Here is a 25,632-nt window from a genome sequence, read left to right as displayed (position 1 = left end):
AGTAGCAGAACACCTCAGTTCTTTTGCAAAATGAAACACTTCATTCAAAACTTTACATTAATTTAACAAACCCAACTTTGACACCGTATGGAGCACACATGGATCATACAGTCTGATTCTGTTTGATTCATTTACACACTGCTGTGCTCAATCTTAAACACTTGTAACTTTTATACTTTTCTAATGATATAGTCAGGGTTTGATTTTTTCAGAGATATTGTTAGAGTAAAGTACATGAATATATTGACAAAAAAAAACAAAAAAAAAAACACACAAGACCTGTACTGCACATTTATGAAATATTTATTTCTCACCACATTGTAAAGCCATTCAATACATCCATGCCTTTCCAAAGGTTATATTTTGCACTGAAAATCAGAACATATTCTAAATACAATATATTACGCAAACAAAAACAAAGACAAAACAAAAGCATGATTTTAAATGAAAAAAAACAAAAAAAAACACCTAAGCATCATCTCTGGCCTAGCTGGATCTGGCCATAGCACTTCACCCGCATCACAGGCGATGTCCTCTCTCGCAAGACAGCGAGGGAAGAATCTACTTGAATGGTGAATCCATCCTTGCACAGACCCTTCTCTTGAATGAGGCATATCCTGACAGGAGATTGTAAACCTTCCATGCCAAAAAAAAAAAAACCCTCCTCAATAGGGTTTAAGGAAGGGATAGTATGGTGGGAGGTATTGGAGTGAAAATTGTGGACGCTTATGAAAGCAGTTTTGGACCAAAGCAGATAGGTGGAAATTTACATTGTCCCATATGACAATGTATCTCATCTGCTCTGCATCCATTTGGTCTTCTGCTGTGATGATTTTGTGCAGTCTTTCTAAAATGTGCATATTGGGGCGTGTTGTAAGGGCCTAAGTTGGCATGGTGGAGGACCCCATTCTGCGTGATTGCAACATACATTGTGATGTTACCACCACATTGGCCCGGGACATTCAAAATAGCTCTGTGGCCAATGATGTTCCTCCCTCTCCCTCTTACTGCAACATTGCCTTCCATTTTGTTGAAGACACATAAACTCACCTTTTGCCTTTTTATAGGACTTGCACCTGATTGTTGAGTTTACAGTTAAGCACATAAGTGTCTGCACACCTGACGGCCATGTTTGATCAATTGATTTATAGGGATGGTGTTTTGGAAAGCAGTGTCTTGAAATAGCAAAGAAGTGACATTATGTTAGATTTCTGTGTCTAATGTAGAGAAGTGTGTTTAGTGTCATGCAAAACAATGTGTGTAGTGTTTTGCAAAAAGTGTGAGGCTGAGAATGTGCTTATAGTTGAGCAGATCTGGGCTGAAGTTTTGCTCCTTGAGTGTAAGGTTTCAGTAACTGTGTGTTAGTTTTAATTTTAGTGTGTAAGCAATTGTAAAAAACTGTAATAGAGAGATAAAAGAGCCTGAGTCAGTTCATTTAGTTTTGGAACAATGGATCCAGAGACGTGATTGAAAAGGTCGAGGACACCAGAGAGGAGGAGGAAGAGGATGAGCAAGAGCAGTAAGGAGTGGAGGAAGAGGTGAAGGACGATGAGGTTGAGGGCCAAGGAGACAAGGAGTCTCAGATGAAATTTGTGCCACTAGTTGACCATGTCCTTGTCCATGGTATGACTATGAGGGAGGCTGGGCAATGAATTCAGCCAAACTTAAGTTGCTTCGCCGTCGCCTCGATCATGAGAACCTGCAGGGAGGAAAACAGGTGTACCTCAGTGTATCTACTGTAACTTCTGAGTGCTGTACTCTGTTACAACACATGCATCAAAGTGCCTTACATACAGATAGAGTTTCTGTCTGCTTCCATTTTGTAAAAAGGATGTGTTACAGTTACAGTAATCAGTACTTCTATTTTTGTAGGACACAGAGATGATGAAATGGAAGAAGCCTGACTAGACATTTCAGTTGATGTGTGCCAGGGGTGGATCAGGCATGCAAGAGGATTTTCCCACCACTGCCTGGATAGGGCCAGTACAGCCTGTGATGCTGACGAGATTCTCTGGCCTGTCCCAGACCAAAGATGTGATGCTGGGGCAGAATATTTGTGTTGTTGTTTGGTGTATTGTACTGTACAGTACATTAAGAAATAAAAAATGTGCAAATGTATACATATGTTCATCATGTGAAAACTTCCTTGAGGGGGAGAACCACAAGCAACATAACTTATTACTGGGTTTTGGTTTTGGTTTTGTAGTATTGTTTTGAATTTATCTCACCGGTGTGTAAGACTATGTTGTAGTGTGTGTGTTTTTGAGGGCTTGTGTGTGATGTCTGAGGGTAAAGTTTGGTTTTTCAGCAAGAGTGAATGGTTTTGAGTGTAGAGCTTGTTTGGGGAATTGGGTAAGACGTTATGGATTTGTGTTTACTGTTTTGAGAATATGAGGCATAGTTTCAAGAAATGTGTTTAAGCAATCGAGAAAAACTCTAATAAAAGGCCCTTTACATAGTGTTTTGGGAAGATATTAAAGAGTTTATGTTAAGTAAGGAATAACTGACGACGGGACTTTAAATTCTTAGAAAATAATGCACACCCGAGGTGGTAATGTGGCCACGGCGTGAAGCGGGTCTCATCCTTGGTGAACAGTTTCAGGTCATCCATGTAAAATAGGAGTCTGACTTCGCTGTTATTGTCGACTTCAAATCCAATACATCGTCTGTTTAGCATGTTTGTTAGAGGTATCATCGCTAAACAACAAAATCCATTGCTGCCAAAATTCAGAAATGGGGTAGATTGTCAAATGCTTTTTTCTAGTCTATCCACGCCCCAGGATTCTTAGGCATTTCTTGGCTATTGAAACAACCATTTTGCTCACTAGCAGCTGATCTTTTACATCCTCTAGACGCCCTTCTACAACCTTTCTGTTCATCAGTTTTCATTTAGTAGATCCGATCCGTTAACGCAGCTGTCAGTATCTTATATGTTGTTGGGAGGCAAGTGATAGGACAATAGTTCCTCGGGTCCTTTGTATCCTTGCCTTTTGAGAGCAGGAAGGTGGTTCAGATGTTAACCACACAGGAATACTCCTTGGATCATTCATGATATGATTCAAAGCTTTTGTTAGTACTTCATGAAGAGCTGTTAATGGTTTAAACCAGAAGTTTTGAATTGTATCTGGCCCAGGAGATTTCCAGTTCTGAGTTTGTTTGATGACCTGAACTCTCTTCAGCTGTGAAGTTCTGCCATGAATTTGATCTTATCTGTTCATGGTTATTCCTCTTCTGTTCGATCCATGTTGCTTTATCATTGTGGACGATATTTTCTTCAAGGATTCCACGCCAAATAATTGTGACTTGGTCCTGAGAAGGTGGTTCAATGATGCCAGTTTTCTGATTGTTCATCTGATGATAGAAGTTTTTAGCATCTTCGTTGAAGATTTTGTTCTGATGGAAGTGATTACTTCTTTTTGTGTTCCTTCTCCATCTTTGAGCTTTTGGTATGGTGATGATAAAATAGACAAGTAATGATAATAAATAGATTCAAAACAAAGCTGGAGCTACAGACGCAAACTATTCAGCAGCGAGGCAGAGAGGAGCAGACTGGAGCAATCAATCAGCAGAACTGGAGCAATCGACCAGCAGGACTGGAGCAATCGCACAAAAACAGCACTTTTTCACAGAGCAAATACTGTACCAGGCCAAGCTCACTGTTTATCGGAATATCGGAAGAAAAATATAAATATTGAATTGGGTTTTATATGAATGTAACTTAGAAGGGAACTGAAAAGTTTCGATCTCTGTATCCACAAGTTTCCTACGCCCCATGAGGCCTTGCGTCAAAAGTGGGAGTGTCTTAAAACATTTAACCAAATAAATATATATTTATAATCATATAAAATTGTCTACATTCCTCAAGCAGTCTCTGGTATTTTCCATAAACGTGTGTATTTATTATCTCAATTGTTAACATAAGTAGCCTTTAGCATCGCATATATGATCCATCCCATGTTTTGTATACAGAGTATGAGCTGTTGCCTTCTGGGAGGAGGTTTAGAGTTCCTCGTTGCAGATTGAATAGATTTAAAAACTCATTTATTCCTGTGTCTATAAAGCTGTTAAATAATGGCAGTATGGAGCTGTATTTTTTATTTATTTATTTTTTTAATTTTTGTTGTGTTATTTCTGTTGTTATTGTTCATTTTTATTGTGTGTGTTTGTTGATTATTGTGTGTTAATTGTGAGCGGACTGCAGCATGGGTGATGGCCCAAGACAAATTTCCCCATGTGGGATAATAAAGTTTACCTTAAACCTTAAACCTTAAAAGTGAGGCTTTACAACTGGGAATATGGGAAATAGAAAAGATACCTTGTTTACCTGGAGGTTTGAAATGGGGGAATAATGGGTTATAATGGACAGAACTTGTTTTTTTATCTTCACATATAGTGACTTTCAGATTGAAAACTGCACAGCGATTTTAATATGGAAATGGGTTGAGATGGCATGAAACTGCAAACCTGCTTCTACAGAAGGCTGGGGTACAGCAAGCATTTTTTTTCTGTTAAAAACTGAAGTAGATTTTGGAGGTTTAACATCTTTTTATGATTCAGATCTACAGGCATGGCAGATTTTGAAGGCATCAAAAGGTCTGTGGGTCATTGGCACAGTCACTGAAGGATTTTGCTGATTGTGATGTGATTGGTCAGTGGGAGGATGGGTGTGAATACACTTTCCCATTTCTTGACGTTTCCCCAATGGTGGAAGAGGGGCTTGGTTTAGAGAATAGTTTATTTTCCAGTGTACACCTGTGTTCTTTTGAAGAGCTGGACAAGAAACAGACTTATATTCTGTGTGTAAAGGTACTCCATATGAGATCTTTGGAAGAAATGAAAACATCGAGTTGGGTGTTTTTTTTTTGGCCCAGATCAGTCAGGGAAAGGCTGTTGGAGATCTTTGTACAAACAGCCAATTGATAAACGGACAAGAGATCTCCAGTGGAGAATAATACATGGGGCTATAGCCACTAATAAACATGTAGCCCATTTAGATCCCAGTCAAGGGGTGGACTATCCATTTTGTACCCAAAATGAAACTTGGTGCATTTGTTTTGTGGATGTTGTAGTTTAGGAGTGTTATCTAATTCATTACAACAGTGGTCAGGGCTCGCAGAATCACTAGCTCGACGTCCCGGGGCTGATGTGTTTTCCAGGCAGGCTACCAAAACCACCGCCCTGCCCGACAGGCTATCTTAAATAGTGAAATAAAATCCCTTTCTTTGCGTTCAAAATCCCTTTCGTTGTGCTCACTCTCGTTATCTGAAGGAAAAATAGGATCACGGAAGTTTTTGATCATGCTGATTTGTCCGCAGTGAAGTTTAGCTGATGCACGTTACTTGGCTTGAGTGTGTGTGTGTGTGTGTGTGTGTGTGTGTGTGTGTGTGTGTGTGTGTGTGTGTGTGTGTGTGTGTGTGTGTTAGTGATGCGCGGTCATGTGTCAAATCCAGAAAAACCTGTTAGACAACATACTTTTTCTGAACACAAAGTTCAGTTCAACTGAAAGTGTTTTTCAAGCTGTGCCATGAAGGAGAAAACATGATATATTAACGAAGAACAAACGTCAAAATAGTAAGTACTTTAATGAAATATTTCAGTGCACTGAGACACATGAAACATATTTGTTTTCAAGATGAAGTGAATGAGTGAAAGTAAATACGCCTTGGCTTATAGATTATTACATTATATATTTAACATAGACTTAACATCATGTAGTCCGAATATATACACTTATTATAGGCGTATCATAGTGATTCAGGATGAAACAAAAACACAGGTTGGAAGATTATTACTCATTAAATACATTTTGTTAATTTTGAACAAAAGTTATATGGTATAGTAAATGTACCTCTACTGACAGTCTACGCAACTGAAGTGAAAGTGTGTTAGAGTTCACCTGTCGCCATTTTAAACAGGTAAAATACAAATACGATGCAGAAAAACAGCATCAAAGTGTATAATAGAAACGTTTATCAAAGTTTAAGCAGGAATTTCTGTGTATCTTTATGATGTTAAAGCTGGAGGATTTGAGAAGTTGTATCTTGTAAAAGTTGAGTGTTCATGTGTGGTGACTTCCTCCTATTAATATGAATCTCTGGAGGACATTTTGAGTGATTGTTTTTTTATATATATAAATTCTTTAATAAAGGGTTTCTTTCACTGTGATTCTTTAGAAGTTTAACAGCATATGTGTAAACATGATTGAGTCACATGATCCTTTTTCTCCCACACTCGAGATATGTTCAGCTAAATTATGAAGGTTGTTTAATTTAATCATTTAATTTTGTATCTGAATGTTTTGTTCATTCAGAGTCAGTGGAGGAGATCAAACTCATCAGATTCTCCTGCAGCTTCATCATGGCTGATTCACAAGGATCCAGAGATGGATATTTTTCTCCAGGATGCAGGTACTTTCAACAAACACTGTTAAATATTGTGTTACATGCCTGTTTTTCTTTTAAAACTAACATGACATTAAATAAAAAGATCATAAAATTTCCTCAAAGTGCTTTTTTATGAAAAAAATCAACTGTATATTAATATGGTTCCTATCATACAGAATAAACACAGAAATCTAAAGGATTAAACTGAATCTGTTCTCTGTTACAGTTCAGTCCAGCAGAAGAGCTCAAACCCAGAGTCCAGCTGTGTGTCTGTGAAGAGTGACGGGTCTATGAAGCAGCCACCAGTGTTTAAGAGTGGAGACAAACGGCCTGATCTCAGGTATATAATTTCTATAAAAGTTATGCTTATGGTATTAGATTTTTGAATTAGAAGCAAGTTTGTCAGTCAGTCTAATACTAGCAATGACATCAAGTTAATGTAAGCTGAGATTTTTAGCTCTCTTTATATAATGCAGTAGGTGTGAAATTGCTCTAACTGCTGGTTCAGATTTGCTAAAGGCGACACGGTGTCTGGTCAGAACATGATGTTTCACACCAAGAGTACCGTTACGAAAAGTTGGTTTATGGGGCAAATTACAACTCTACTGTTGAACATCTCATGGATGCACAAAGATTTAAAGACAATGGACCTCATTTATGAAAATTGGGTGTACGGTCTTTTTACACGCAAAATTTGGCTTTATCAATATGAACATGAGTGATGGCTACGATCAAATCTCAGTTTGTGTACGCAAGTTTTTGAGTCAGCGTGACTTGTGTGCAGCAGTAAATCTGGTGGAGAATTGTTATGAGAGCATTTAGATTATTTTCCTGACCGACAATCACTCACCAACCGATCATTAACCATTACTACATGATTAAAATGTCAAATTAAAATTAAATTAGAGTAGATGAGTGTCTGTGACCCATTAAAATACCACAAATGTTTGCACAAAGTTTTTACTTTGCATGTGCAAATAGCAACATCAACAGAACATTAGGATGAACATTAGAAAAACAGAATAATATACAAGGAATAAAATAATAGGACTACACAAAATATATTCCACTGAAATAATTAACAGATTAACAAAACAAAAGAGAAAAACTGCATCAAGTAGGGCTAGTACAGGCTACGCTCATTCAACGCATTGTATTTATTTTTTATTCTTTATTTTCATTAAAATATTTATCTTTATTTTATTAAATCCAGTTGATCACGCGGGCGTCTCACTCACACACACAAACACAACATATCAGTTCTAGCGTTGTTAACTTTACATTTCAGCCATTTATCAGCAAACTAAAATGCAGGCAAAGTTAACACTGCTCAGTTTCGGTGCGCACAACGCCCAACCAAACATTTTTGCTCATGTGAAGGATGTTTTATGTGGATATTGAAACAAGAGTGAAATACAAAGCCTTGTTTACATAATGAACAGTAATTCAGCAACAAATAAATGTTACATCGCGAATATGGAAACGTTTGGATTCTTCCCGAATGAGAGAGGTATAGGCTATGTGAGCCTAATTTGTGTTTTAATTATTAATTTAATATATAATTTTATAGCTACTTGTTTTTTGTTCTTGTTCTGTTCTGAATAAAATAAATTTAATTTTTTAATAATTTTCTGTGAAGTGAGGAGGGGTACTAAAATAACCAAGTTAGTATGGTAATAATATTTGTCAGTATTTAGTTTTATTTATCTGTATTTTCATTTAATATAAATTAATTTTATTGTTTGCAATTACAAGGTTGAGTAAGATCAATTTCTCTTTCATGAGATTACTTCCTCTTCATGGCCGGGTTACGTTTCTCTGTGTCGTAAACTGTAGGGCGTGGCTTCTAAAATTTGGGGTGTGACATTTAAATTAGGATTGTTTTCCTCCACCACATTTATCAGCGTACGATCAGTTTGATGGGATTGGCAGCATGCGCATGTTTCATGAATCACACGTGAACGCTGTTGTAAGAGGATTTCTGTGCTCTGATCTGCGCTAATTTCTACGTTAGATTGATAAATGAGGCCCAGTATCTGTTAAATAAGGAAGTGCAATTCTTGAGTCACCAGAGAGAACAAATTAATGATGTTTTATTAACAAAGGAGGAGCATGTTCAGTTAATCAACTCAATTAGCGCAACAGAAGGTATATATTCAGCAGACTTACCTCTGTCCCACCACAGTTTCCAGAATCCCTCCTCCACCCCATCTCCTCACTCCTCACTCCTAACTATTCCTATCCCAAAATGGGAGCCAAATTCAGAGCTCAGAGCCCTCTCCTCGGACAGCATGTAACCTTTACTCTATCTGATTATATGTAAGTATGAACTCATGAAAATACATAAAATCTAACAAAAGCTACTTGTGGCACCAAACAGTCCAGATCACCTGCAAGAGCTCAATGCCACAACAAGCTCCTCGCTCTGGCTTTCATAGCTACAACTTGTCAACAAGAAGAACCTTTGATTTGAGACGATGTTAAATGACAGACCTGGTATCATCTGAATCAGCATGTTATCTTGTTTAAATATCTGCATTAGTCTATACCTTAAAAAAGAGGACAAATAGAAATATCATGTATGACCAGATGGAGAGTGTTATAAAACTACTTTCAATATGGGAAAATATAAATTTGTTGTAACTGTGTGAGTGACTAACACACACACACACACACACACACACACACACACAAACACATACACATACACACACACACACACACACACACACGTTTGGGGTTAGAGCTCTGCGATTAATCATTTTATTTTCGACTTAAGCTTTCACTGATTATGAAAACATGATAATCAAGATAAAATTATTATTGTGCCACATTCTGTTTTGTAATGATGCTCTGGTTTTGTCTTATGTTATAAATCCGGCACACATTCCTTTCCCTCTCCTTTACAGCTGTCATAATGTGTTTCAGTTTAAACTATTAGACCGTATTTACTCTGCAGGTCTTGATGCCCAGTTACGATTTATTGACTGTATCCGATTTGATGACGACCAGCTTACATCTTCTTTTAAAAGCGACTCATATCCGATATCTGCATTCACACTATACACTTGACGAAACAACACAAGGTAGACGTACTGACCCGGAAAAGCTTAGGCTGAAAAGGAAGTAAAAACGGCATGATTTGCAATGGACGCAGACGAAATGATAACACAAGCTTTTGCTTCCTGCGCCATCTTTAAAGGTCAATAAAACATTGGTCTCTTAAAGTTGAGCCGCCTTCTTCCATTGTGCCATTGAAAAGAGTCATGTGATCACGGTTGACATCATTCTATAATTCTATAGTTGTTTTCAATTTGTTTGTTTTGAATTCCTAATATTAACAGATTTGATTTAAAGTGGGAGTGGGGTAGGGGTGTGACACAAAATTATATAAAAATAAGTTTGAAAACTACAATTAATTAATGCACACAATTTACACAGTTGTCTATACTGTTACAACTAACCCCGGGAGAAGTTTGTAAGAACAGCAATCTTTGCACTTGACACTAATTTATCCAGTTTAGGGACATAGTAGATTTCAATCTATGTATAATTTATAGCAGATAAATATGGGAATAATATTGTAATCGAAGTTTGAGACACAGAGCAAAACACCACTGGGTTACAGACATTAAAGCAAAGATATTCTTAAGACAGAAGTTTCCAGTAAAAGTGCACAACATATATGTTTTATTTTTCTTAGTTTTAAAACCAGTTCAGTCCAGCAGAAGAGATCAAAACCAGAGTCCAGCTGTGTGTCTGTGAAGAGTGACGGGTCTATGGAGAAGCCACAACATTTTAAGAGTGGAAACACACGGTCTGATCTCAGGTATATAATTTCTATAAAAGTTATGCTTATAGTATTTCATTTTAGTGAAATTGTTATTAATATACAGCCATTTAATAATCTGGATTTGAACCAAAATTACTAAGTTCAAATCCTGCAAGTTGCCGTCTATTAATGATTATCATTGCTCCCTTGTGTAAAGCTCTATATATTGTATTGTTCGTTTTTCTCAATCGCTTTGACTCAATTCTCGAATGGGATGATTTGTTCTCAAAACAATAAGTTCAGATCTCTGAACAGTTAGTTTTTTGGGTAGGGTCGCTTAGGAACTACTAGCTAGTTTGTAACTAACTCTGTACTTTATTCTGTGCATTATTTGTTCTTGAGGCAGAATGTAGTTAGTAGGTCATAAGCTCTCTGTAAATTAATGTGCAGTCGCATAATATGACATTTACCCTCAATGATCCACTAACAGCCTTCAAATACGTGAGCAGAAGTTGAATATTGAAATGCTGTGAAATTCAGTTTATCCTTCATTTTAACTTCTTTTGCCTCATGATAAAAATATGTTTCCATTAAATACAACGTCTACTTAATCATGACTAACATAATAGTTGTTTTTATATGTAAATAACATTTAGAAACTGTATTTTAAACTAAATGAATGAGGATAAATCAATAAATACAAATAACAATAAATACTGATTACTGATTATGTTTGATTTTATTTGACTTGCCCAATACGGACCGATGTACACAGAGCTGTGCTGTAGGACGGGTTTGTGTTGATGAGCCGCTAACAAAGTAAGATTATTGACATAATGTTGTCTCTCCTAAAATATAAGTGAGTGTAAATGTCAGCATTATCATATCTGAAGGATTGAAGTCTGTCGGGTAAAACAAGAGCTTATTGATGCAGTTCAGTCAGTCTGCTATTTTATTCCAACCGTCACTCCTGATCGGAGGCTTCCATAAATATTTAGTTTGTATGTAGAGTTAAGCTTCAGCTAAGTGTAATGATGAAACCACAACAATATGTAGTAGTGTGTAAGTTGTATCTTAGTGCTCATTTACGTCAAAACTACAGCTGGTGCAACCGGCCCTTGCTCACATCAGATTTTAATTTCTTATTGATTTAAGTATATTGCATGTGTTTTGGCATATGTGTGCAAAAGAGTAAGTACAATTGTTTACAATTTCCTCAGTAACTAAATGAAAATGGTTTGTTGATCAAAACTGATAAGTTGATTCTCAGTGAAACTGACAAACTCTTAAAACCTCTAAACATTCGTTCATTGTGTGAGCCTTCACATGCAAAATGATCCATAGTTTTTAAAATCTGTCAGACATGCACATATATTCATAAATATTTATGACATGGAATGTTTGTAATGTCTGCTAAATTGACAAATGGCCTGTTGTTGTAATGAAACAGAAATCAAAGTTTGTATATATACTGTACATCACTACCATTTTTGAACCTAAACAGCCACAGCAGCACTGATTAAATGTATTTGTATTTATACAGTACATTTATTTTTGTAGAAAATCTGTTACATGTAAGCTAGACAAAACTGATTTTCTTGTATAGTACAGAAAGCAGTCAGTTAACAAAAAATAGAAAAAAAAAAAACATGAAATTTGTATATAAAAATATATGTTATGGTGAAAAAAAACATTGAAACATTTTGACCAGAGTGGCTCACACAACGACAAAGGCACTTTTTATTTTGGTGGCATTTACTGATAAAATAACTAGGTTTTGAAGCATGAATTAAATGTTTTGGGTGAGTTACTACATTTGCAGACATGCAATAGAGTTGTGATGTTCCAGCTAACAGTTGTGACAATTGAACTTGACAACTGAAGAATGTTAAACATGTTTCAAAAAATGTGCCAAAGCAATTGAGAAAAACTGTAATACATTCACACACTGTAAAGCTGTTGGTCTGTTAGTCAGTTAATGACACGATTACATCAATATCAGTGTGTCTGATTCTTTACCCTCTTCATTCTGATTTAAGGTCAAATCTTCAATCCAGACCAGTTAAAAACAAAACTGTGTTCACGCCTGTGATTCAACCACAAGACTTTAATGAAAGCATGAATCCTGGTTTCAGGTAAAATGTAGGACTTTTGTTCTTGTTTAATTTTAGGTGCTGCATCACATCACACATCACTCAAACACATGATTAATAATTGAAATATTTCAGAAGCCTAATGATGTTCTGTGTCCCATAATACAGCAAACAAAAAATCCATTTTGTAATTTATGGCTATTCACTTTACATAAACTTGTGTAACAATGTGGTATTTTAATCTTACAGCCATGACTCTAAACCTGCTGAAGTCCTCAACACATTGAGATCAAATCTGAGGAAGAAGTTTGAGTGTTTGTATGAGGGAATATCAAAGCAGGGAAACCCAACACTCCTGAATGAGATCTACACAGAGCTCTACATCACAGAGAGTGAAAGTGGAGAGATCAATAATGAGCATGAGGTGAGACAGATTGAGACACAGTCCAGGAGAGCAGAAACAAAGGACACACCGATCAAATGCAGTGACATCTTTAGACCTTTACCTGGACAAGACAAACCCATCAGAACTGTGCTGACAAAGGGAGTCGCTGGCATTGGAAAAACAGTCTCTGTGCAGAAGTTCATCCTGGACTGGGCTGAAGGGAAAGAGAATCAGGACGTCCAGCTCATATTTCCACTTCCTTTCAGAGAGCTCAACTTGATGAAGGACAAAACACTCAGTCTTTCAGATCTTCTTCATGTCTTTTTTCCTGAAACAAAAGAAATGGAAATATCCAGTGATGAATATGAAGTGTTGTTCATCTTTGATGGTCTGGATGAGTGTCGTCTGTCTCTGGATTTTCAGAGCGATGTGAGGTTGTGTGATGTGACTGAATCAGCCTCAGTGGACGTGCTGCTGACGAACCTCATTGTGGGGAATCTGCTTCCCTCTGCTCTCATCTGGATCACCTCCAGACCAGCAGCAGCTGATCTCGTCCCCTCTGAGTGTGTCCATCGACTGACAGAGGTACGAGGCTTCAGTGAGCCACAGAAGGAGGAATACTTCAGGAAGAGAATCAGTGATCAGAGTCTGGCCGACAGGATCATCTCACACCTGAAGTCATCAAGGAGCCTCTTTATTATGTGTCACATCCCAGTGTTCTGCTGGATCTCAGCCACTGTTCTAGAGAAGATGTTGAGTGAAGCAGAGAGTGGAGAGATTCCCAAGACTCTCACTCAAATGTACACACACTTCCTGATCCTTCAGACCAACATCAAACATGAGAAGGACTATGAGAAGAAAGTGAAAGATGAAGACATGATCCTCAAACTGGGGAAACTGGCTTTTCAGCAGCTTGTGAAAGGCAATGTGATCTTCTATGAGGAAGACCTGAGAGAGTGTGGCATTGATGTGACAGAAGCATCAGTGTACTCAGGATTGTGCACTCAGATCTTCAGAGAGGAGTTGGGCTTGTATCAGGGAAAAGTCTTCTGCTTTGTTCATCTGAGCATTCAGGAACATCTAGCAGCTCTATATGTGCATCTCTCCTTTATAAACAACTGTTCACAGATTTTCTCTAGTGTGTTCTCTGACCTCTCAATGTTTTTCACATATACTTTATCTGATCTTCATCAGAGAGCTGTGGATGAGGCTTTAGACAGTAAAAATGGGCATCTGGACCTTTTCCTTCGTTTCCTTCTGGGTCTGTCAGTGAAGTCTAATCAGAGTCTCTTACAAGAACTAAAGACACAGACAGGAAACAGCTCTCACAACAATGAGAAAACAGCTGACTATATTAAAGAGAAGATCAGTGAGAATCCCTCTCCAGATAAATACATCAATCTGTTTCACTGTCTGAATGAACTGGGTGATCTTTCACTAGTGAACGAAGCTCAACCTCGTATGAACTCATATGGAGGATTACGTGATGTGAAACTCTCCTCATCTCAGTGGTCAGCTTTAGTTTTTGTGTTGTTGACCTCAGAGGACACAATGGAGGAGTTTGACCTGAACAGATTAATTGGAAGCAGAAATGATCAGTAAGTAACACTGAGTTCAATCATTACAGTCTAAAACATTATGAACAAAGAGAAACAAAGAGATCAGAGGTGTTTAAATCACAGGGCACAGACTGATTTCTGGGATATTGTACATAATTTGCAGGTGCTTCTCAAACGGAGGCTGTGTCCTAGTAAGGCTGCATATCTTGATCTGATGTCAAAATAGATCTGTGCACTAAGTGTTGTAGTGTAAATGAAGACTAATAGACCTGCCACAGCAACATTGACAAGAAAAAGAAAAAACAAATCTGTGTTGCTGAATACATTAGATACTAAAAAAACATTTTCACATGTCCTTTATAAAGCAGTGTTTAATTAAAAAAAATATATGAGGATATTTAGCAAGGAATGTAATGTATTATTAACTTATGATATTATTATTAGCATTAATAATTGTTTTTTATTCAAATAGTGACGCAGTAAACACAGGAGATGAAGTTCTTCAGAAGCTGCTGCCTGTGGTTACAGAAACTAGATCAGCTGTGTAAGTAACACTGAGAACAATCATCACTGTTAAAACATTATTACATTTCTAACTTAAACATTATAAATTAATGGTTTAATAAAAAAAAAAATTCAGCTTTTAAACCCTCCACCTCTCTGACCTGATTTGTGATCTACGTAACCGTTTTTATGATATTTGTGTGAGTAATTTATTTTCAAATATGTGCATTTATAATGCATGTATGATAAACATTTATATTTAGACTTTTTTCTATATTAATTTTAATTTAATTTAAACGTTAATACATTAGTGAGACCAAATCAGAGTGTTTGGGATTGTAATGAACATATAATGATTTCAGATGAATCACAGTTAATGTGTTTGATATCTGAAGCTAAAGCTGATTTCATTCATCTTCACTCTCATCATCACATCAGTGGTGAGGCTACATAAGGTCAGGGTGGCACTGACCCACTCAGACTGACGGCTGCTCCACCCAATCAAATGACAGCAAATAATAATAAGGCGAAAAATCACACATAAATGACAATAAGTATTGCTCAAATACATGAATTTAGCAGATGTCACTTAAGCATGAAAAACAAAAGATCTTCTCAAATTCTGAATGTATTATATATAGTCTAGAAAGTCTAGAGTGTTCCCTTTATAATCACTAAAAAGCTGTCACTCATCTTAGTTCATCACGATGATTCAATCTCATGAAGTTCCATTATAATCCATGAAGCTGTCCACACTGCTCAATAAATCTCTTATTCACATAATGTCTACACTTATGGCAGGCCGGAAGGTTCAAAAATAAGACTAATGATTTGTCGCGGGAAGTCACTGTACTATTGCCAGTGGCTACTGCGTTTCCCACTGATAGGCCAGCGGTGGATCTGTATCCGCACTCTCCTCACGCAGCAGGCGACTCACTTTCCTCACATGGCGGACGACTGACTCTCCTCAGCTGGCAACTCACTCTATGATAAAATCTGTGCCCTTTTCAAATACTGATGACACAATAACTAACATCGTATCTAGTAAAGTTTATATTTTTTGTTCCAATATTCCCGTCAGTTTTCTGTTACTTAAATCAGCATATTTGTATATGGCCCCTTAAATTGATTATCATGTCTTTTTATAACATTTATAAAGGCAATATTTTCCTAACCTTATTAAGTGCAGGCTCTCATCTTTCACGTCATATTCTTTATCAATACATAAAATTGGATAATAAGTCACTATAAGGCTTTACACATCAAATGAAATCGGTATCAAACAAAATCTTTTTTTTCCATTGCAGAGGAAACAGATTTTGCATCAGAAGTGGCATTCAGATGTATTTACACAGACCTTATATAACACACACACACACACACACACACACACAGTGGCAAGAAAAAAAGTATCCAAACCCCTTGAATAAACTTTTCTGCAGTAATTTGTCATAAAATGTGATCTAATTCATCACAATACAAACACAATGATCAGACCTGCAAAACGTTCAGGAGGGATTTTTGTCCATTCTTCTTTAATGGATACAAAGAAATCTCAAAGTGTTTAGGCATGAATTAGATTGGATCAGATTACATTTTATGACATGTTCATTCCAATGGGTTAACATAGGCATACTTTTTCCTGCCACTGTATAAATGAAATAATGTATATTTAGAATACTTATAAATATGAAATTAAACTGCCAGTAGGTGGCGGCAAGTGATTGTCTTTATGGGTGAGTCATTGAGTCATTCATTCAGCTGAATCGTTCAAACGGCTGATTCATTTAAGAATCAAACTGGACGCCTGCGTCTCAATGTACATATTCTATCCATCCTAAATAGTATGTAACATTAGTCATTTTCAATACTATTTAGGGCAGATATTTAGGGTTGGGTATTTAGGGTGGATAGTATGCACAATGGGACGCAGGGAACGTCTTAAATGGGTAATTGAATCATTGAATCAGTCTAAACAAAGCTGTGTGTTAATCGGAGATGGGCAAAGGTTCTGGTATGATCTTTGGAACTGTTTTCGTTGGCCATAAACAGACAATATTGCATCAAAAATGTAAGTCACTTATATTAACTACATGTTCATTGAATTGTATAAAATGCAATTTCACATTTGCAAACATGCTATTTGGGAAAACGTACTCGGTGTGTGATGATGCTTAACTGTATCATATGTTGCTAAACTATATCATTATTTGTTGTCATAATAATAAACTTTATTCATGGAAAAAGAAGTGCAGAAAGATAAGCAAAACGAAGAATATTAATTTCTGATAACTGAAGAGGAATCTCATTTCATTCACATTTATATTGATCAAATTAATCTTTTATGGAATTTCAATCATTCATAAAGTAACATTAAAACACCTAACTATTATTACATTCATTACAAGCAAATCTATTGAAACAACATGATCAAATTACCATTCATCAATTTTATATCACATCTGTTCATATGATGTAAGAGAATGAATGTTTCTTTTTGAAGCGTTTGCTCTTTTTCTCCTGCTGCTGTGAGTTGATGTGATTGATCTGTAAATGATTGAACACATGAGCTGCTCCTCATGAAGGTGAAACTGCAGTACTGATAGTCACACTGAAAAACACACTTTTACTCACGATCAACATTTAACACTCTTTAAACACTCTCAATCTCATCATAGTTCAGGGTTATGCTGGTTACTGCTAGATGATTCAAATCACGAAATGCCTTAAACAATTAACTAAATAAACTGTGAAAAGGTTATGTTTTCTAATACGTCAGGGACGGAATGGTCCACAGAGCCATCTGCAGGACAAAGATCAGCCAAGATGGAGGAATATCTGATCAGAGCTGTACACGGATACCCATTTTTAAATAAATCTAGTAGCAGAGCTACTGCAAGTGATTTTCAGTGCTGGAAATCCATATATCCTTTGCTGAAACTACCGCGTCGTCATGGAGAGCGCAGCTCATGGTTGCTTAGTAACAGCAGACGCCACCGGAGCGCTTTGGAAAGGAGAAAGTGGCGTGGACGCGTTTTCCATGCGTTTTTAGACGCGACAACAGTCCTAAAAGGGTTCAAATGGTTCAAAGCACCAAATGCGAGTAGAATCAGCACTGAAACTTGTTACTCACCAGTAACTTTTTTATGAATGTTGGTGAGAATTTGAGATTACATAGTATTGTCATAAAATTAACAACGGTTGTGATGTAATTACATAAATATAGGCTATAGTCTGACGTGCTGCATGTTTGCTGTAACAGTACTGTGTTTTCAGTGTCGATTCACTGTAAGTGCTACTGCGTTTGTGATGCTTTAATTTGCATTTGGGAACGCAACATTCGTCATTAGAATCGTTTATAATTCTGTTGTTGTTTGCAAAGAGAAGTTTCAGTGTCACATGATCCTTCAGAAATGCTGATTTGCTGCTCAAGACACATTCACTATTTATTATTATCAATGTTAAAAAGCATTTTTTGCTGCCAAACATTTTTGTGGAAACAATGATACCATTCAAACATTTGTGGAAAGATTTTAAAAAGAGAGAAATTGATACTATAATTCATCATACATTAAAGTGATAAAGTGAGAAGAGTGAAGACATTTAAAATGTTACAAAATATTTCTATTTAATAAATGCTTTAATAAATGTAATATATTTGATAAATGCACATATTGTAAATGGTGTTCATTGAACTTTCTCTTTTTGAAAGAATACTGAAAAATAAAATGTATCACCATTTCCAGAATAATATGAAGCAGCACAACTGTTTTCAACATTGATAATAATCAGAAATGTTTCTTGAGCTTCAAATCGAATTTGAATGATTTCTGAAAGATCATGTGACACTGAAAACTGGATTAATGATGCTGAAATTCTGCTTTGATCACAGGAATAAATTACATTTTATAATATATTAAAATAGAAAACTTTTTTTTTTTTTTTAATTTGTAACAATATTTCACAATATTACTGTTTTTCTGTATTTTTGATCAGATAAATGCAGCCTTGGTGAGAAAAAGAGATTTATTTCAAAATTATTAATTGTTTCCAGACTTTTGGCAGGTACTATAATAGTAACAATTCTATTAATAATTATATTATATTATATAATATATTAATTATTATCATGATTATTAAATGCTGCAGGACAATAGTATGTATTATTACAATATAAGATATATCTTTTAATGTGATAAAATATATATTTAAAAATAAGAAGTTCTGGGGGCGTGGCCAGTTCCCTTTCGAAAGGGAACTCAACTCTGCGTTAACCACTATGGGGAACCGTCACTCGTGACAGGTGTCCGAAATGCCAAAGAATCACATCACTCCAATCCTATTGGCCGGCGACAGCCTATGACGTAAACATGGTGCGAACCCGGAAGTATAAAGGGGGCGCCCGAGGAAGCAGTCGTCATCTTCTCGTCTTTCGGGACTGTCTTGTCTTTGCCATTGATCTCATCTCCGGTAAGGAATTACTTTCTATTATGACTGACAAATGTTTCAGGAAGTGTGCTGATCCTTGTCCCAGGTTTTTAACACCGGAGGACTCACACGACCTGTGCGTTTTTTGTTTGGGCGAGGAGCACGCGCGGACAGTGCTCGAGGGCGCTGTCTGCATTAATTGTGAGCGTCTTCCTATGAGGACGCTCCGTTCTCGTCTGGCCCTCTTCTCGAGGGAAGAGGCGTCGGCACCTTTGCCCGGTGGTTCCGGCCCTGCTCGTGCTGAGGCTGAGCGGCGGCTGAAATCATGGGGCTCACAGGTGGAGCTCGCTGAGAAATTTGAGAAGGGCGTAAACCTTTCTCAAACTGAAGCGGCTGACGAGGACGCGCTCCTGGATGACGATGACGTCTTGTCTTTGACGTCTTCGGATCCAGGAGCGAGTGCTCTTCTGGCTGCAAGCCCCAGAGAGCAGGAGATGGCCGTGGAGGGAGAAGCGTGCGAGCCCGCGGCTCCCTCCAGGCCGCCCTGCCCGGCGTATATGGAGTTATTGGAGGTTATGGAGCGCGCCTCGGGCAGGCTGCAGCTGCCTTGGGAGCGCGTTAGGAGGGAGCCTGTTCGCGGCAGGCTTGACGAACGGTTCCTTTCGGACCATAACCCAGTAACTCCAGTGAGCCTTCCATTCCTTCCCGATCTGCATTCTGAGATCAAGAAGGCATGGAAGAACCCATACTCGGCCCGAATTCATAATATCAGCGGGCTAGTTTCGCTGATGTTGAGGGATTGGGCCAGCATGGGTATGTGTCGATGCCACCTGTTGATGAGACGTTTGCGAACTATCTCGCTACAGGGAGCGCACTGACACTGAGAGCTCCGGTCCTGCCATCCAAAGCGCTGAAAATGACATCATGTTTGAATGGCAGGGCTTACGCCGCTGCGGGTCAGGCTGGTGCGGCTTTGCACACGATGGCAGTGTTGCAGGCCTACCAGGCTGACCTGCTTAAGGATCTGGACCAGGGGCAGGGTCTGTCCCCTGAGGCAGTGGCAGAGCTGCGCCGCACCACAGATCTTGCTCTGAGGGCCACCAAGCAGACGGCCACCTCGATCGGCAGGTCGATGGCGGCCATGGTGGCCACAGAGCGACATCTATGGTTGAACTGTGCGGACATCGGGGAGAAAGAGAAGAACTTTCTCCTCGATGCCCCGGTATAGCCTACTGAGCTTTTCGGTACCTCCGTCGAGGCGGTGGCCGAAAAATTCAGGGAGGCGAGGGCGCGCTCTGCAGCATTCAGATCCAGCTCTGGGCCCAAACAGCTGGGAGGTCCGGGCCCGTCTCGAGTCGAGGCTCAGAGACAGGCCCAGAAATCCAGTGTCGCCGCTCGTGCGCCTCCTCCTCCTCGGAGTAAGTCGCAGAGACGGCGGGATGCTAGGAGGAAGAAGCAGGACCTGAGGGAGGTGATCGATCAGAGGCGCCAGCAGTACCGCTGATCGATCTCCTCTCTCTCGCGGGGCATTTCTTTTGTTTGCCCTCGCTCTCTCTTCTTCCTCCACCTCCCGGGAGCATTTCAGACATCTATGTGCTCAGGCTTTTGACAGTCAGGCTGACGGTTGGGCCCATGATGAATATTTTTCTGAAGGCCCGCCTTCTGGCTTGATAGTGAAAAGTACTTTTAGGCTTAAAGAACTATGGATTTTATCCTTCTTCATTCTAAGAAAGGAAGGGGAATCTTCGTTCTTCGAGCCGCAGGAGGTAAGATGGGTCTAATTTTTATGTTTTTAGACCTTATTTTCCTGTATAGTTTCCTGAGCATATAGTCAGTAATTGTGAAGGGGTTTATTTTGGGCAAAATAACTGAATCAGTAGGCTGGCTAGTTTCTTGCAGGCCTTGTTTTTGGCCGCTAGGTTTAGCTCCCTGTGTTAAGTGCAGCTTTTCAGCTATATCATAGTCTTGTTTGAGTTTGCACTTATTATTTCAGTTATTTGTATGCAGGTTGGCCTGTTTCGGCCGCCTGACTCTGTTGGCTTGTAGTGCTTCATTTTTTCCCTTCATGTTTGATGGTTGCAAAGTAAAGCCCAAGCCTGCTAGGCCTTAGCTTGTAGCTAGGCTAGAACTAGGTTAGGTGTTTGTTTGTTACGTAACCCCCATTTTGCTACCCCCTTTTTCAGGGTGTATAATTCCTAGTTCTGGCCGCCTGCCGAGGGAGATGTTGGCCATATGCCCTTTTTCCCCTTCATTATATGTAGGTGCTATGGCTAGGGTTAACAGCTAAGGTTATAGGCTGTTGTTAGCCTTCCTGGTTTGTTCCCCCAGGTGGTAGCTATGCAGTGTTGCTAGGCCCCACTTTCAGAACCTGTCATGCTTATGTTTCCGCATGAGCCCCTTGATATTATTCAAGTTGAGTGTACGATGCTAAATGATTTTAGCTCTCGTTCTCAAGGGTTCATCACAGATCTTAGTTCTGTTGTTAAGGCTGTGAAACATTTATCCTGTTGGATGGCATGCTTTACAAAGCTTGTTTGCTTTGGGTTCTTAGCCGCAGCCCTACATATCTTCGATTATGTGAGCTTACTTAGTGCTGCCACAGGTTATCACCTGTCTCTGGATTGTCGGCTTGGGTTAGCCTCTATTTAAGTGCGTGGTGTTTTTGTACTCCCCGGTTAGGGTTTGTGTTTCACTAAGTGCATCACCTGTTGGATTGCACACTCAGGTTGAGTGTAGACGGCCTCATTCTGCTTAGAATAGATTTGGTCTTTGTTCACTCCCAGTTGATCCTGACCACAGCAACTGTTTTACATTTACTGTTAGATTGTTGGCTCTTTTGTTAGTAGCCTCTCTTCCAGGTACAGCTTCTCTTGGGCGCTATTGGTTCGCGATCATGAGTTTGCTCACATATCTTAGCACTGCCTCAGGCTTATGCGCATGTCGTTTGAGGTAGTAGGCCTTGTGGGCCTCCCTTAAGACCATGGTAGCATATGTTTTTTGTACCATGTACATTTGCCCGTTGGATTGTGCAGGCTTAGCTCAGGTTGTGTAGTTAGTTACCCACAACTAACTTGTTGGGTCTAGAGCTGGTCCCCTTGGAGCTTGGTCCCTATTATGACCACTGGCTGGCGCCACATGGTGTTAAAAGTAGTAGGCCCTTTCAGATCTCCTTTTTAATTCTCATGTTGGCACGACTGAGTTGGTTATGTTGCACTCATTCCACGGTTGAGTCGTTATTTTTCTGACTTTCACCGCCATTGGCCACGCCCATCTCTGTAAGAGTAGGCCCTAGGTCAGGCCTCTCTTAAGTGCTGTGTGTGCGTACTCTTCCAAATGTTGTTTTTTTACGAGTACTTGGCCTGCTGGCTGGTTTAGTCATTTAGTTGCCATTGGCTGGTGCCATATGTTCATAGGTTGTAGGCCCCAGTAGGGCCTCCCTTTACTTTACATGTTGGCTCAGTTTGCTTTGGTTTCTATTTTGACTCATCACCGTGGATGGGTCTTGATCGCCACTAGCTGACGCCACGTGTTTCGAGTCGTAGGCCTTTGTAGGCCTCCTATGTATCATGTTGGAGCTCGGCTTTGTACTCCTCTCGCTTAGAGAGTAAAAGGTGCTTTTACTGAGTACTTTTTCTGAGTGGCTTGTCTCTCAGGGTAAGTTCTTGTGTTAAAACCAGCTATTTGTGTGGTTTTATGCATTTACTTCCTTGAGCATGGTCTCTTTTAGCTCTAGTTGAGCTAAGTAGTTACCATTGTTGTTTACTTGGTTCTATTTTTGCTCTTAGAACTTTAGTGGCCGCTAGCTGACGCCGCGTGTGACGGGTAGGCCCTTGGGGCCTCCTTGACTAACATGCTGGCTTACACCTTTTTTGTGTTCTCTTTAATAGTTTTTACTGAAAACAGTAAAAGGGCATTTATGTCGCTGACTGGCCAGGGCTCCGGCTGACTCATTAACCTCCTTCGTAGTCGGTTTGTCTTGCCTGGAGCTTGATAACACTGCCACGAGCTGATGCCACGTGCCTGCTGAGGTTATAGGCCCATGGGGCCTTCTTTAGCGCTTGATGGCGTATGCTGTACTCCTCTTGCTTAAAGAGTAAAAGGTTCTTTACTGAGTACACTGCTCGCTGGATTGTGTTGGGATAGACTGTTTGTGGGCACCCACAGTAGCCTTATTGTTGGTTGGTCGTGCGCTACGGCACATTTGTTCTAGGCGAGTGGCTTCTTGCCACCCTAATACCACCATCTGTTTTGCGTCTCTGGTGTGATTCTAGTTCTTCTTCAGAACTTCATTTATGTTGTAGGCTCTTCCGGCCTCCATAATTATGTGCCTACAGTATGGTCTATCTGTTAGGTTGAGCTTCGTACTTCCCTTTGGGTTGACTTTGTAATTGTGCTTAGCTCCCTAAGCTGGTCATTGGTTGTAGACTTCTGTGAAGTCTCCCGCTGAGACCAGCCCCCTAGGCTGGTTTGTGCTCCCCTGTTCCAGGGTTTTTTCTAGCGCACAGCCTCCTCAGGTGTGTTTGTCAGACACTGAGTAGATCCCAGGATGAGCGGGTTTTTACTCCCCTCAATACGAGGGTTTACAGCACTCAGCTGAGTTCTGCTCTCCGGGATGCCCATCTCTGCGCGTGGGTTTGAGTTGCTCACTGCTCTTTCGCAGTCGCTCTTACTTGCTCTCTTCTCTGAAGAATGCGCTATGGAGATTCTGTGTGACAGACAGGGCTGGCCCAGACTAATTCTGGCCTGCGCCAAGTTGGAACGGCCTCCCTGGTGGCGTCGAGGGTGACTCTGTTCCCCTCTTGTGACTGGCTGGGGTTCCCTTTGGTTTCCTGGCCACATTCCCTTTAAGGGACCACTTTCCACGGAATGCTGGTCCCAGATGCCCTGGCAGCCTTGGAAGGCTTTCTACGGAGAGCCTTTTTAGGCTCAGCTTGGGCTGTTGGCCGTAGGGAATGCTGTCACTGACAGCCTTGCGTGACCCGAGGGGGAGTTGCTACCGGCGTTTCTCTGGAAACTGCTGTGCGTTTGTCTAGTCATATTGGCATGCACTCTCCTTAGCATGGCGGTGTGGGTATATCGTTTCCATATAGCGGTTAACGCAGAGTTGAGTTCCCTTTCGAAAGGGAACGTCTCAGGTTATGTATGTAACCATGGTTCCCTGAGAACAGGGAACGAGACTCTGCGTTCCCATGCCATGCTTCGGGCTGCCTGCTGGACAGTCCCTCAAGACGAGTAGGTGTTGACTGCTTCCTCGGGCACCCCCTTTATACTTCCGGGTTCGCGCCATGTTTACGTCATAGGCTGTCGCCGGCCAATAGGATTGGAGTGATGTGATTCTTTGGCATTTCGGACACCTGTCACGAGTGACGTTCCCCATTGCGGTTAACGCAGAGTCTCGTTCCCTGTTCTCAGGGAACCATGGTTACATACGTAACTTGAGACGATTTCCTGCTCTTTTTACCTCTATCTGATCACACACATTTAAGATGATTGTGAGGTAGACTTGAGTTGAAAGAGGGGGGTTTCATGACTCTTTAATGTTCATTACATTAACCTCTCCTGTTACAATTTTTCTAGATTTTCATGTGATATACAGTTTTAATTTGTTATATCGGTTTTTACATAATCTTTTAGAGTAACAGTAAAACTCACTGACATATTTAATTAATTGTTTAAAAAAGAGATATTGCAAAAATTATGATCATACATTTAAAAATATGTATTATTTCTGCTTGAATTTGATTGCAGGTGTGTTATGATAATGTTTTTTTCTCTGTGACACAGATCAAGATAATCTAACATGATGATTTGAGTTTATGTTATTGGTTTCTCTTTGATAATGAAGTCTCTGTTGATCTGAGAGAGTGAAGAGTGTGTCATTGTTCTCTACAGGTTGAGTAAGTGTGGTGTCACAGATGAAGGTTGTGCTGCTCTGGCTTCAGTTCTGAGATCAAACCCCTCCTCACACCTGAGAGAACTGAATCTGTCATATAATAATCTAGGAGACTCGGGAGTGAAGATAATCTCTGCTGTACTGGAGAATCCTCACTGTAAACTGGAGAAACTGAGGTAAGATCACATGTGACTCTCACATGAAACTGAGTCACCGAATTTTATAATTTCATTTATTCATAAAGTAACAAAATGGAATGGGGAATTAAACTTATTACATTTAGGGCTGTCACTAATGATTATTTTGGTGATCAAGTAATTGGTCGATTATTTTCACAATTAATCAAGTAATCGGATATTTTTTGTGATAATAAAAATAGACCTAAGCAAACAATGGCCTTTAACATGACTTAAAATACAAATATAATAACAATGGGGCAATAATATCTGGATCAAAAGCAAGTAATCATATGGTTTGATATAACAACACTTTTAAAATACATAATATAATATACATTATATAAAGAATTATATTATGTATTATAACAAATGCCTGCAGAGGGCGCCAACGGCCTGATGATTGTTGTTGTCCCACTTTACATCAAGTCAAGTACTT

General features: G+C 39.3%; 3 protein-coding genes across 8 annotated transcripts in view; 2 read left to right on the top strand and 1 right to left on the bottom strand.

Annotated features, from left to right (window-relative positions):
* The window catches only part of LOC127495149 (NACHT, LRR and PYD domains-containing protein 12-like), a 400,157-nt gene that overhangs the window by 98,843 nt on the left and 275,682 nt on the right, over positions 1–25,632 (top strand). The window contains exon 2 of one of the 3 annotated variants that reach the window (XM_051861739.1): positions 6,610–6,669. The gene's annotated coding sequence lies outside the window, so the exon portion shown is untranslated. Of the gene's footprint in view, positions 1–5,525; positions 5,572–6,609; positions 6,670–25,632 lie in introns of those variants that run through there. The other 2 variants (XM_051861730.1, XM_051861702.1) reach the window with 2 other exon arrangements.
* Positions 1–25,632, bottom strand: part of LOC127495187 (uncharacterized) — a 287,303-nt gene that overhangs the window by 178,520 nt on the left and 83,151 nt on the right. The gene's annotated exons all lie outside the window — the stretch shown is intronic.
* The window catches only part of LOC127495147 (NACHT, LRR and PYD domains-containing protein 12-like), a 267,772-nt gene that overhangs the window by 205,078 nt on the left and 37,062 nt on the right, over positions 1–25,632 (top strand). For both annotated transcript variants that reach the window (XM_051861644.1, XM_051861643.1), the window contains one exon: positions 25,017–25,193. In XM_051861644.1, coding sequence (XP_051717604.1) covers positions 25,017–25,193 — 177 coding nt within the window. The remainder of the gene's footprint in view (positions 1–25,016; positions 25,194–25,632) is intronic.

Source organism: Ctenopharyngodon idella, chromosome 15 (assembly GCF_019924925.1).
Source record: "Ctenopharyngodon idella isolate HZGC_01 chromosome 15, HZGC01, whole genome shotgun sequence".
Lineage (NCBI taxonomy): Eukaryota > Metazoa > Chordata > Actinopteri > Cypriniformes > Xenocyprididae > Ctenopharyngodon > Ctenopharyngodon idella.
This window is presented reverse-complemented; position numbering and strand designations above follow the sequence as displayed.